General features: G+C 44.6%; 4 protein-coding genes across 4 annotated transcripts; 2 read left to right on the forward strand and 2 right to left on the reverse strand.

Moving 5' to 3' along the window:
• Positions 1-29: 29 nt before the first annotated feature.
• TREMEDRAFT_44803 (uncharacterized protein) lies at positions 30-1,510 on the reverse strand (the record flags this gene model as incomplete). The annotated part of the gene is made up of 6 exons (XM_007005659.1): positions 30-132; positions 174-194; positions 239-331; positions 563-748; positions 1,033-1,213; positions 1,424-1,510. The coding sequence occupies 6 exons, from the start codon at positions 1,508-1,510 to the stop codon at positions 74-76; spliced, it is 627 nt and encodes a 208-aa protein (XP_007005721.1). The 3' UTR covers positions 30-73.
• A 298-nt stretch (positions 1,511-1,808) lies between these two features.
• Positions 1,809-4,265, forward strand: TREMEDRAFT_63637 (uncharacterized protein; the record flags this gene model as incomplete). The annotated part of the gene is made up of 5 exons (XM_007005796.1): positions 1,809-1,983; positions 2,161-3,017; positions 3,218-3,309; positions 3,489-3,720; positions 3,855-4,265. The coding sequence occupies 5 exons, from the start codon at positions 1,809-1,811 to the stop codon at positions 4,263-4,265; spliced, it is 1,767 nt and encodes a 588-aa protein (XP_007005858.1).
• A 777-nt stretch (positions 4,266-5,042) lies between these two features.
• Positions 5,043-6,229, reverse strand: TREMEDRAFT_18044 (uncharacterized protein; the record flags this gene model as incomplete). Its single annotated transcript, XM_007005550.2, has 3 exons — positions 5,043-5,203; positions 5,639-5,830; positions 6,055-6,229. Coding segments are annotated over 3 exons (528 nt in total), but the record flags the coding sequence as incomplete, so codon positions are not given.
• Positions 6,230-7,220: 991 nt separating this feature from the next.
• TREMEDRAFT_69388 (uncharacterized protein) lies at positions 7,221-9,627 on the forward strand (the record flags this gene model as incomplete). Its single annotated transcript, XM_007005887.1, has 4 exons — positions 7,221-7,392; positions 7,630-7,874; positions 8,103-8,543; positions 8,680-9,627. The coding sequence occupies 4 exons, from the start codon at positions 7,221-7,223 to the stop codon at positions 9,625-9,627; spliced, it is 1,806 nt and encodes a 601-aa protein (XP_007005949.1).
• Between the last annotated feature and the right edge of the window lie 2,958 nt (positions 9,628-12,585).

A 12,585-nucleotide genomic window follows, 5' to 3' on the forward strand; every position in this document is an offset into this window, starting at 1 on the left:
TTCTACCAAGTATTTCAGTCATTCCTGTACTTCCATGAATTGGTCATTTACATGGTTCTATTCAAACATGACATCAATCAAGCTTTTCATGTTCCAACTCTACCGTCTCCTTTTGTTCTGAAACGTATGAATCTGACGGTTAGTAGACTTAGGTTATACTATTGATGACTTACTAGTAAGGACAGGTTTAGAGACTGTTCGTTAGTTTAATATACCAAATACTTGTATATTGACTCACCTGATATTGGTATTATCAAATTCTTGGATATCTCCGCCAGACTAAGTAAAACTCTTCGACAAATAGCGCACCAAGCTCCTGAACTGACCGAACCTGATATTCAGCTTCATTCACATCATCGAGACGATTATCGCCGTCGAGAAGATTCAGAAATGACAGGATACAATAGGACAGGCAACGATGCATATAGTTGAGATCATGAGCGTATCGTCTGAGTAACAATGTAAAGGGTACGCCACAAACGTTCAGGGTGTCAAATGTGAAAGGGGACGTGAGCAGAAGTCTGAAAGAAGATATGTGTAAAGAAGAGGGGAAGGGACGTACCGATTGGAGCTGAAGGAAAACTTAATATCCACTCAATAGGATATGGTATCCAACCATTCGGAAGCCAGAAAATAGGTTGAAAGCGATGATACCAGATTATGAAAATTTGAATACCTGTTGTACTTATCCATAGTAAAGAAGAGAATTTGATGTTGAAAGAAGACCGAGTTGAGGTGATTGATTTGTCTACAGGTTAGATTTTCCCACTAGCAGTATTGATTGTCTCACTTCTCCGAGTATCCCCAAGATCAGTCAAATAATCTAATGTCCTCTCAATGAGTAGTAGATGATGAGAAGTAGGTGATGAGAAGTAGGTGATGAGAAGTAGGTGAAAGAGAAGTGACATGGTCAGTCGAATGTAGTCGAAAATGAAACAGGAGTCAGGATGACGTTGATATCGTAGTAGAGTCATAAGAAGTATGTAGTAGATCATTCTGGTAAGAAGAGAGGAGAAAAAAGGTACGACTCACTCAATATTTCTAAATCTGACAAACCTTTATCCACCTTTCGGCGCAATTTCGCCCATTTGGAAAATTCATCTTGTGAAGAAGTCCGGTTCAGCTGGGCTTTATCGGAGATGATTTGTCGTCGAAGGTTAACTTGTTGTGATATTGAGCCAGAGAGGAATATACGGGAGTATAGGGCGAATGTCTGTTGATCAGATTTGACATTCCTCTGGGAGATACATATTTTAAGGAGAAAGATGAGTATACTTAAGAAATGGACAGCGACCAATAAGTTAGGTCCGAAGCGGAAAAAATAGAGGGACAGAGGGGCAGAGGGACAGAGGGACAGAGGGACAGAGGGACAGAGGGACAGAGGGAAAGAGGGATTGAGAGGAAGAAGGAAACAAGCACCAACCAAATCTTGTAAAACCGACTTTCCTATCCAATTCACCAACTGAGTGACGAATACACATCCTAATATGATCAAAGCGACATTACTCATGACCCTTTCGTTATCACCATCACCTTGTTCCACTTCACTTCTTTCATCCTCACCATACAACTTTGTATGGAAATGTAGAATAAATCCGGATGAAATTAATATTTAATTTATCCCGACGCGGTTGAGAGAAGCATCTAAACAACTCGCCACGCGACGTTCAAAGTCCACCCCCCACCACCCCTCCCTTCTCTTTCATCTATACCCACTTTGCATACGATCCACCTAAACATACGACTGTCAATTGGGGATATCAAGAAACATCTACGAAACAATACCAACCCATCGGTAAAAAAGACGCATGGCATCAAGACGAAGTTCGGCCAGGTTATCCGGTGGAGGAGAAGCGTTGACGGATACTAGGAATGGGGTCACGGGTTCTTGGGTTAATGGAGTGGCGAGGAAGAGGGATGAAGTTTTTGGTATGGGAATCATTGGACCTGAGAGTAAGAAAAGGAAAAAGGAAGTGAAAAAAGGTATTTATCAACACTGTTCTTATCTTCCACCAATACTGTTGAGGAAGATCATCGACTCTTCGTTGTCACGGATCTCCATTTGATGGGAGAAGAAGAGAATCATTAGGACTTGAAAGAAGGAAAGGTCACATAGCGGAGAGGGGAATTAGGTGTAGAATGTATTCACTAATGTAATAGTCTTCAAACCTCAACCTGTTCCTCAACAAAATTCATCAGATACACCACCGGAAGAAATCATAAATTTACCTCCACCACCTTCAGAGAAGAAAATTGCCAGACGTCGGGAATCCACACGAGCGATAAGAGAAAGATCACCTCTCTCCCCCGATTTGAAAAAGCAACGTACAGGTCTTAAACAACGTTCAAAACTTCCAGAATTATCACAATCATCAAAAACTCATTCACAACCTATCGATTTCCTTGAATTCTCAGCACCTTCAAGACCAAGAGCGTCAATGCCACGTCCTTCTTCTCCACCTCGACGTACTTTTTTATCTTCTTCAATATCAAAACCTTCATCTACTTCTTCAACTCAACCGTCTATCATCGTTGGAAACATGGCCCCTCCACCACCACCTCCAACTGGTGGATTCATAAGGAAAACACGTAAATCAATGATGGGTACAAGAGATCTTACATCAGAAGCTTTGGTACCCGTACCAGATAGTGAAACACCTATGATAAAGAAAAATCGAGAAATACGAGAAGCTCAAGCTAGAAGGAGTAGTATGGGTATGAGAGGTCAAAGAGCGAGTTCAAGTTTAGGTAGAGGTGATATCTCTATCCCACATCATTCTGTTGAAAGTTCAAATTTATATAAACATATAAGTACGACGCTTCCTGAACCTATACGAGCAAGACATCTTTTAGTTTATTGTTCAAAAAGAGCAACGGATGATGAGTTGGAAAAGAAGGGGAAAGGGAAACAGCGAGATATGGGAACGGAAGAAGGTGATAAGTTGGTGAGGGAGATAATGGAAGAGTTCATGATGACTTTGGGTAAGGGTGGAATTGATACGAATGTTTTTGCGGGGGTGAGTAAAGATTCTGTCTTCACCTATCAATCATATTCACCCCACTGTCGTAGAGGGGTGTTTCGTAAGATAGATCTTTCAACTTAACTTTCGTTGAGTGAATGCCAACATAGAAACCGAAGTCATGGATATCACTTTGGGGCGGGTAGAAGTGCGCAGAAGTGTATATCAGTCGTTTTGGAAAATAGCTGACCCGATAGGCTGGAGGATCAACTTCGGTACCACTCCGACCTCATCCGCGAAATAACAGTAATAAAGAGGTAGAAGCAAAGATGAATTCTGTGATTAAGCGGTGAGCTCTCACCCCCTTTGACATCAAATCCCCAGTCATCCAAAACATCCCTTCATCCCCCTATCCTCTCATCCCAATTACTTGACCAGCCACAATAGGAGATGGGACTTCTCACATGACGGGAGGCAAGCATGAAGGGGTAGAGGAAATACAAAAGAGTACGAAAAACTAATAATTAGATGTAAGGAAGAAGATCGACTATGGTCTAGACTAATTCATCTTGCCAATGAAAAACAAGCTAAAGTGGTCAAAGAGATCAATTCAAAATTGCCCAACCCCGAACCGTCGTTTACAAACTTGTCTATTGGAGATGAATGGATGTCAAGGGCTTTAACTTTGGCAGAGGAGGTGATCAATGAGGGTGAAGGGAATATAGAAGGGTTGGGTGATTTCGGAGAGGTGGAGTTTAAAGTGAGTTCTTTCTTTCGTATTCTGCCTATTCTCCCATTTCCCCATTCTCCCATTCTCACAAAGAGGAGATGCTTAATCTTGACCATCTCGGATTTTCAAAATATCCTCAAATATGTTCCATCGCTAATAATCAGGTCGACAACCTCCATCATCTCACACATACATCATTACAATATTCCCTCCAAGCCACTCGATTCTTAGATGGGATCTTCTCTTCACTCATTTCAGACTTACAAACTTCTCCTTCGCAAACATCTCATCAAACGCACGATCCGTCAGACACTTTAGATCCTCTCTCGCTCGTCTCCGTTCCATCGGGATCAAGAAAGAAAGAAGATACGATGGTCATGTTGAGGACTTTGGCAAGTATCGAAGGAGGTCAAAGTACTTTTGTCTCTGACTCTGCCCCCGCTTCAGGATCAGGAACGGGCTCAGGATCTGGAGTAGGTATAGGTGTAGGCTCAGGATTGAATAATTCTACCAATGGAGCAAGAATAGGTATGACCCCAAGACGAATGGGTACGACACCAAGAAGAGGAAGATGAGTACGATTCTTGGTCACTTTACAAACACCCTTTGTCGTTACTTCATTTACTCCATTAGAGTTGAACCACTGGATTTATGACCGCAATCGGAGGACGGTCGGTTCGGGAACTCACACATCGGTCAAAAGACGACACACTCAGGAGGGTTCAGTGGGACAAACAAAAGGAAAGAAGAAAGGAAAGTCAGATCTAAAAACTTGATGAGGAGATTCAGCGATAATCTGGGTATGAGTATAGAGATGTGGGACAACGATCAATGTTTCAACCAGAAATGGAATTAATGTAGAAAGAGATCAATAAGAGTTTTTGAACTATATGAGGGTGAATGATAATCTTGGGTATTTACAATGATGCATCCTATTTTCTTGCTTTCTATGTACTTTATCTCCTCTTCTCAAAGGTCTTCCGCCTGATCTCTTTTGGTCTGGGTGCATCTCCCTGAGTGATTGACCTGAAATGAATGATTTCCGTCCAATCTCTCCGTCTTTACTCGTCTCTCCCCCTACTTCAATGCCGATAATCGATTTGACGTCTTCCACTGCGATAACCTGGAAGGTCAAGTTTGTGATAGGTAGCGGATAGGAAGGGTAAAATAGTAATAGATAGCCGAGAAAGAGGTTGAAAGTATGATAACTCCCCGAAAGGCGATTGAGAGGGTATTAAAAAGCCGACGAAGGAATAAAGAAACTTATTGTTTTGATATTTGAATTGTATACATGAACCGAAAGAATCATTCACGTTGGGAAAAGAGAAGAACAAGGGAGAAAATATGGGTTTTCACCATGGAACAGGTCTTCCATCTAAAGGTTTCCCATGATTCTTTCTTAACTTATCTAATTCTCTGGCTTTCCTTCCGGATACTTTCGTTGTTGCTATCGAACCGTATTTGTCATCACGAACTTTACTCAGACGGATAGGTCGGTTCCCTATGTATTTTCCTATTGGTTAATGTCATTTTTTGAAAGTAAACTTTCTTCCCCTCACGCCAGAGCCGAGGATGGGACTGGGTAGGGAATATGTCATAAAGAGGTTCAGGTTGACTTGGACATGAGATGAGGTGAAATGGATATGAAGATACAGGAGAAAAGGTAGATATTGGATGTGATAAGAGGTTTGAATGTTTATGAAAATACAGGAGGAAGAGTCGATATTGGATATGAAAAGAGGTTTGAATGTTTATGAATACAGGAGGAAGAGTCGATATTGGATACGAAGATAGAGTAAATAGTTGACAAATACAAAAAGGAGGACAGATCGTCAAGGAGAGGTAATACCATATGAAATCGACAAGTTATATGGAGAGAAGAGGAAGATAAAGGAGATTATGGACGGGGAATATCAAGATGGAAACCAAAAAAAGGAGTATAACTCACCATCATTCTCTTTCCAAGCTCTTAAAAAATCTTCAGGATCTTTAAAAGCTATAAAAGCGTATTTTGATTTCAAAGATAAATGATCTTTGACGACTTTACATTTACAGTAACTCGGATATTTGTTAAACGCTTCATCTAAAACTCTCTCGTTTACGTCGTTTGAAACGTCTCCTACGAAAAGACGAAACCATTCTATGTTGGTCAGTGTTAGTCATGTCATTTGAACCCTCCCTCTTTTCCCTTTCCTCCATCCCAGCCCATTCCCCACCCCTACCGCGAGAAGCGATTCTGGGTCAACGTGAGAAAATAGAAAACAAAGTCTCAAGCGAGAGGAGTGAGAAATAACAAGAAAGAGCAAGGATTGGCAGAAAGAATTGTAAAGTCAAAAGAAAGAAGAAACCGATTTCTGAACTCACTAGGATCCCAATCTAATAAAGTAGGATCTTCCCAAGTTTTACCATTCCCTTTCCTAATCACAGTCTCCCTCTTTCCCGGTAATCTCTTTCCAGCTTTCGCTAATTCAATCTTTTGATTAGGATCATATGCAGCTTGTTGATTGATTATATCATGATCCAACAAAGGTTTATTATATAATTTCGAATGTTTATCTTCTAAACCACCTAATATCCCTAATCCCGATGTCGAAGAGGAAACGGGAGGTACGGTAGTGCTCGGACCTGCTATACCTACTTCTGAATATGGTCCAGGAGCGGAAGAGAAAGAAGGTGCACCTAGATAAGAATAAGTTTGAGTGGAAGGATCATAGGTTGTTGAAGTCATTTGACAGATTGATATTGGGTCGTAACCTTGTTGAGCGTAATACTGTTGGTCAATACTTCATACACTTCTCAATTATTTATCAACGCTAAGAGAAAGGATATATAGCCTTGAGAGGAAACGCGAGGGAGAGAAAATGATAAGGATGGAGATGGGGACGTGTTGAAGAAACTCACATTTGCCCACTGGGTCGTCAGCGCGGCGATGAGGACACAATACGGAACAACTCACGGCTATGGCTTGTTCTGCAGGAGAGTAGTCTTGAGACATGGTGATGATGATTTGATATGGATGCTTGCTAACTGCTGCTGGAGCTGCCGGTTGTGATATGACTTGGAATACGCAACGAAAGGCAACACGGATGATGAGAGAAAGACCTGGAAGATTTCACCCAATGCGGTGGCGAAAAGCGCTCGGCTTGAAACACATACAGTACATTTCCCTTTGCCCAGAAGCGCATCCTCGGTCAGAAATCAAGGTCATGCATTACGCCATAATACCTGCAGATAGCCTTCACAACCAATGTGCGTCCCTACCGCGAGTCATCTGTCACATGCGGGTAAAAGCAAAAGCAGACCACACCCGGAATCGAACCGGGCTCGCGAGAAGATGACGCTGAAGCTCAGAATCTCACGTACTGACCGATATACTATGCGGTCCAATACCCTGGGGAACCCTGTTTGTAGTCAATATCATCGACGACCACATCTTTCCTGTCGATCGAACTTCAGCCGCCCTTTCTTCTCTATTAGACTTCGTTTTACTCTTCGCAATGCTATCAAAAACACCATAACATTCCCTCATCATGGATGTGAGCGACTTCGAAATCAACCTGCCGGCGACCGGCATGGGTTACATGCTAGATAGAGACCCATACCTGGCATACCAACCCTCGTTCGCCGACTCTTTGCCGATCCAGTTGTTCGTAGGAGGTATCACCTTGACTTTGTTGATGGTTCTTCTCATACATCTCCTCTGTGGGTCTTTCCTCAGACGTCTTATCTTTGATCCTCACAGCCCTTCCTCGTTTTCACTGATCTCCCGGTCCATGTCAGAATACTCATGTACTCGTGTAGTGGAGCAGTTGGGAGTGGAGGGCGGCTTATCGAGTGGTGGAATGGTGGACGATACTCAGCGCCGGTTATTCAATGCAGGTAATCTGGGATATATATCGTATGCTAAGGGCAGCATTCAGAAGGATCACTGACACACAGTCACAACTCAATATCACTACCCCCTTGCTCCACTCAACTATAGTCTACAACTCTCATCCATTTTCGTCGTCCTCGTTAGCGTCGTCACTAAAATGGCCCTCGTCTTAGGTCATTCTGCCGACCGAGCGGATCACTGGCCTTACGATCTGGATTATGTCGCAGTTCCCATACCGAGGAATGGTTGGTCCAACGGTCAGAAAGGAGCTTGGTATTTCCTGCAAGCTCTGAATGCTGGGTTGTCGAACGTGGGTTATATATCATTGGTCTCTCCATTCCCTTCCAACTGCTTGCGGTTGTTTGTCATCGTTCTCGGTATATGCCCTCGGTGAATGGACACACCACACCCTCCCGTAGTCTGGCACAGACCACGCCTCCTTTAGTCCATCTAGTCATCGTACAACAATGTCTCCAAGTAACGTTGGCATCGAGTTGAAGAATTCACTGTGACCACAGTGCTAATCGCTAACCCGCAGCTGACCCATATCCAATTCCTAACCCTCCTCTTCCCCTCACGTCTTGAAACTCGACTCATCTTCTGCGTCCTCGGTCCGTTAGCAATCTCCGCCTCGGCTCTCACATTTACCGCCTTAGCTCCATCACGGACAGTCTTCGATCTCGGCGACGCTGTCCGCAACGTCTTCAACTCCACTCTCTTACTCATCTTCACTATCGCACTTGCCATCTGGGGCTTTTTCGTCAATCGTCGGCGAGCGTGGCGTTTTGATGGAGGCACGGCCATCTTCGGCTTCGGAGCTTTGTTCCTGGCGGTAGTGACTACCGTGTGCAACTTTGTGGCGATTAAGGAAGATGGAATTGATTGGCTACAGCATTTGTTGTTTGCTGGTGTTTTATGGCAGACATGGTTGGGGTGGTGGTGGTGGGTTGGAAGTGGGATGGGAATCGGAGAGGTTGAGGTGAGCTGGACGCCTGGGTCCGAGCCTGAATTCATACCAATTAACACTGCTCTCTTACTCAACGATCTAGTTCTGAGCGGCGAGGGGGGCATATATGAGAGATGGTATCTGATACAGAATTTATGCTGACATGCAGGACCTCATGGAACGTGCCGAACGCAAGAAACGTCAAAGAGCAAAACGAGCGGCCAAACAACGTAGCTCCCAACGAGCTCATCCTCCCCAACCCATTCATAATTCCATCACCACAGGGATCTCTCAATTCACCTCCATCCTTCGACGTCGTACTAGTTCTCTCCTTCATCAACAACCACCTCAATCACATGTAGATCCCCCTATAGAACTCGCCGACCTCTCATCTTCGCCCCAACGAGTCACCTTCTCCCCCGCATCAACATCCGTCGACAGAGGTGTATTCTCATCTGTATCCGATACGTCAACATCTGGAACCCCTTCACTTCACACACCCAGAAACATGGGAGAATTGCTGTCTTTTCCAATTCGATGGATTTACGTCTATTCCCGGAGATTGCGTCGAGCGCATGAGGAAGCAGCGAAAAGAGAAGCTTTGGCACATGCCGAAATACGTCAGAGAGTTTTCTCACATACTCCCCAGGCGGATGAGACGGGATGGGGACTAGGGCAATTTGGGATCAGAGAACGTGAAGAGAGTACTAGGAGATTGAGAAGAGCGGGTGACTTGTTGAGGGAGGATAGACTCCTAAGCCCAGGAGGGGCCAATGAGGAAGTTGAAGCGTTGGATGGGGCTGAATTTACTGAGAGGGTGATGCATGCGAGTGGGACGGAGCAAGATGTCGGAGAGGGGGAACAAGCAATAGTGGCCGGGGAGCGGAGAAACACGAGGAGAAGGATCGGCAATGGAGGAGAAGAACAAATTGGAGGGACGAAGGGTAGGGATGGACAAGGAGAAGTGAGAGATACAGAGGAAGAATGGGAAGATATAACCAGTAGTGATAATTCTCAACCCGTACCCTCACCCGCAAGACAAAGACGTAGACCAGAAGGATGGAGTTGGTGGGGTCCATTAAGGGATTGGAGGTTGAATGATCGGTCCGTATTCTGATTCATCTAACCGGACTGGGTTGTATACACACACATCTGTTGTATCTTCTTTCACATATTGGAACTTTGAAAATAATCTAACTTTTCTGATGTGTGATTTCTTGATTGTACAAGTCATCGACCCGCTCACAGGGATCGACCCGATCGGCTGATTGTCTCCTTCTAGCGTACGAGAAGGTGATAGAAACGAAGAATGGTTCTGGACTTCTTTCTGTCAGGTGATGTGTGGGGAAGATGACTGCGAACCATGCATTGACGAGGACGAAGGCCTCGAGGGAGGGAGAGGAAGAAGGGAGGAGGAAATGGAACTGGGCGGTGAAGGAGAAGGGGTCTGCGGGAAGGAAAAGGAAGGAAAGTATGATCAATTCGGGGGAGCGAGGGGAAGGAAGGGAAGGAAAGCACGACAAGCAGGGTGGCGAAGGAAACGGAGGGAAGGGAAAGATAGCTAAGGAAACGGGAACGGGGACGAGGAGGGAGGTAGACTAAGTTGGGAGGAAGGATCGGAGATTGACGTGGGGATGAACGCGATGAACGGAGGGGATAGAGAAGTGGGTCGAGAGGTAAGCGGAGAGAACCAATCTATCGAGACAGTGAAGTGCAGTGCGTATCCTTTCTTCTTCTTCCCAAGAAGGTATCTATGCAATCACAAGTCTTAGGATATAAGCCTCTCATATTATACTTCCCCTACAAAGTCTTTTATACTTCTTCCTGACCTCTACAATCATGAGCAGCAATGAGTCAGATCCATGGAACAGGATCTTTCAAGAGGACTGGGACAGATACAGCAGATTGGAGCTCGGAATGTTTAATATTGGCAGAAGTGCATATCGGGAGTTAGTTTATAAGGATTCAGGTAGACAAAGCAAAATTACCTACTATGAGCAGCAGAAAGCATTCAACATCACAGAAGAGGGGAAAGTACAACCTCTACCCCCTTCTGTGAGATACTTATTTCTCCGGTATTCAGCTGTATTGAAGAACAGAGTGTCCTTACTGTTTGCTGATAATCAGATGATAATACAGAGGGGAAAAAGAGCATGCATCAATTTTACATGTCTCTATACTTGTCACATTCCACTCACATGCAGTAAACCAGAGACAATTGAATAGAGTTCAGAGGATAAGTTGAACGGAGAAATATTCGACGGAAGGGGTAATTATTTAACGATGGTTCGGCCGTCCTGGACCAATCCTATGGGCTAACACTTACTTCATGCTGAGCTCGTGGACTCAAACTCTGAAGGGAAGTTGTGGAACTTGAAAACAGAGGTCATGACTCTAGTTTGCACCAATGTTCTCTTGGACGCCATGAACAATATTGCCAGTAGGCACTCTAATCATCCTCTTTATCCTTTCACTTTTCAAAGTCAAACATGTAAATCAATGTTTGATCATTTGGACTTACTCAGTCGGGCTGTCAAGGAAGAATGACTTGACTGGCCCATAGTTCAAACAAAAACTATTCAAAGAGGGTCTGCTGGGGCAGTATTCGGTGGATGCAGGGTGATTGTCATGAATGACGCCATCACGTTGTCACGGCCGTCGAACAACTATTTCTTAATAGACCGACGGTCGACGAACCTCGGCTAACTTCACGCTCTGAGTCGATGTCTCACCCAACCAGGAGGGCGCAGACGTCGAAAGGGGTGTAACTACGGCGTACTTCGGCGTAGTTACTCTAACTAGGGTTTTGTTCTACTGATGGCGATGTATCTTGATTTATAGCTATCTCTATCTGTTTTTCACTACTGACAACAATCAAGGATCGCTGAAGAACTTCAGCGATCTTCTCAGCTAATATTATCTACTCCTCCTAGACGTTCATCCAACCCTCTCGCGCTTTGACGTACTTCAACGCACTTCGTCCAACTTCCCCGAGCCCTCGGCCATCCTCTTCCTCCTTCGACTAACTCCGCCTAACATCGCCGCACTTCTGCTCCCATTGTCCCTACTTAGCCTAACTCCGTCTAACTTCGCCGTACTTCTGCTCCCATTGTCCCTACTTAGACTAACTCCGCCTAACATCGCCGCACTTCTGCTCCCATTGTCCCTACCTAGCCTAACTCCGTCTAACTTCGCCGTACTTCTGCTCCCATTGTCCCTACCTAGCCTAACTCCGTCTAACTTCGCCGTACTTGGTCTCAGAAGTCCTGAGTTACGTGTAGAGTAAAAAGGTTAAGACGTGATGGGGGTTTTGATGGTCAAAGGAGGGTCATTGTTGGTGGAATAATCGAGGTGTCACGACGTAGTTCGTGACACACGTGTTCCTTGTTGCGCAAAACAAGTTCAACCTCCACTTCCGTGTTTTAATATTTCACCTCTGCTCTCATGCCTATCAGGCATAAACTCCAAGTATCATTCTAGTATGTCGGTGCTTAGCTCCCATGCCTGCAAGGCATAAGTCCCCAGTAATTCTCTAGTCCCTAGTTCCTCTGTTCTAATGCCTGCTAAGGCATAATATCTCAGTCTCTTATTCTCGCAGCACTTCTATGTTCTGCATAGTCCTTCATAGTTCCTCATCGACCAACTTCGACAAAGTCAAGCGACTTCCGGCGCATCCCGTAGGATGTCATAGGAGGACATAGGTAAACGCAGATATGGCATCGTAGGATATCAGTGGTTATCGGTGGGATGCAAGGCAATGCATGCAGGACAGTGCAGGACGGTTCAGAGCGCTCGTATTCCGCAGGTCTGCACGAGCCTCTTGGAAAAGGTTGATTTGTCTATATAAACCCTATCTTGTACTTTGTAGTCTTCTTTAGTTCTTGATCAAAAGTCATTTCCATTGCCACCCTTTTGGAGTCCAGTCCAGTCCAGTTCCCTCTAACCTTGTAAGACAAGCCAGAGACATTCCTTGGGTCACAGTCCCATTCCTTGTTGGACTCAGTCTTGTTATCTTAAGTATATTCCTTGTCACTCCTAGTCCTTGTCCCCTTGTCCTTTGTCCTCTGTCCCAGGG

The sequence above is a fragment of the Tremella mesenterica genome (assembly GCF_000271645.1).
Source record: "Tremella mesenterica DSM 1558 unplaced genomic scaffold TREMEscaffold_8, whole genome shotgun sequence".
NCBI lineage: Eukaryota > Fungi > Basidiomycota > Tremellomycetes > Tremellales > Tremellaceae > Tremella > Tremella mesenterica.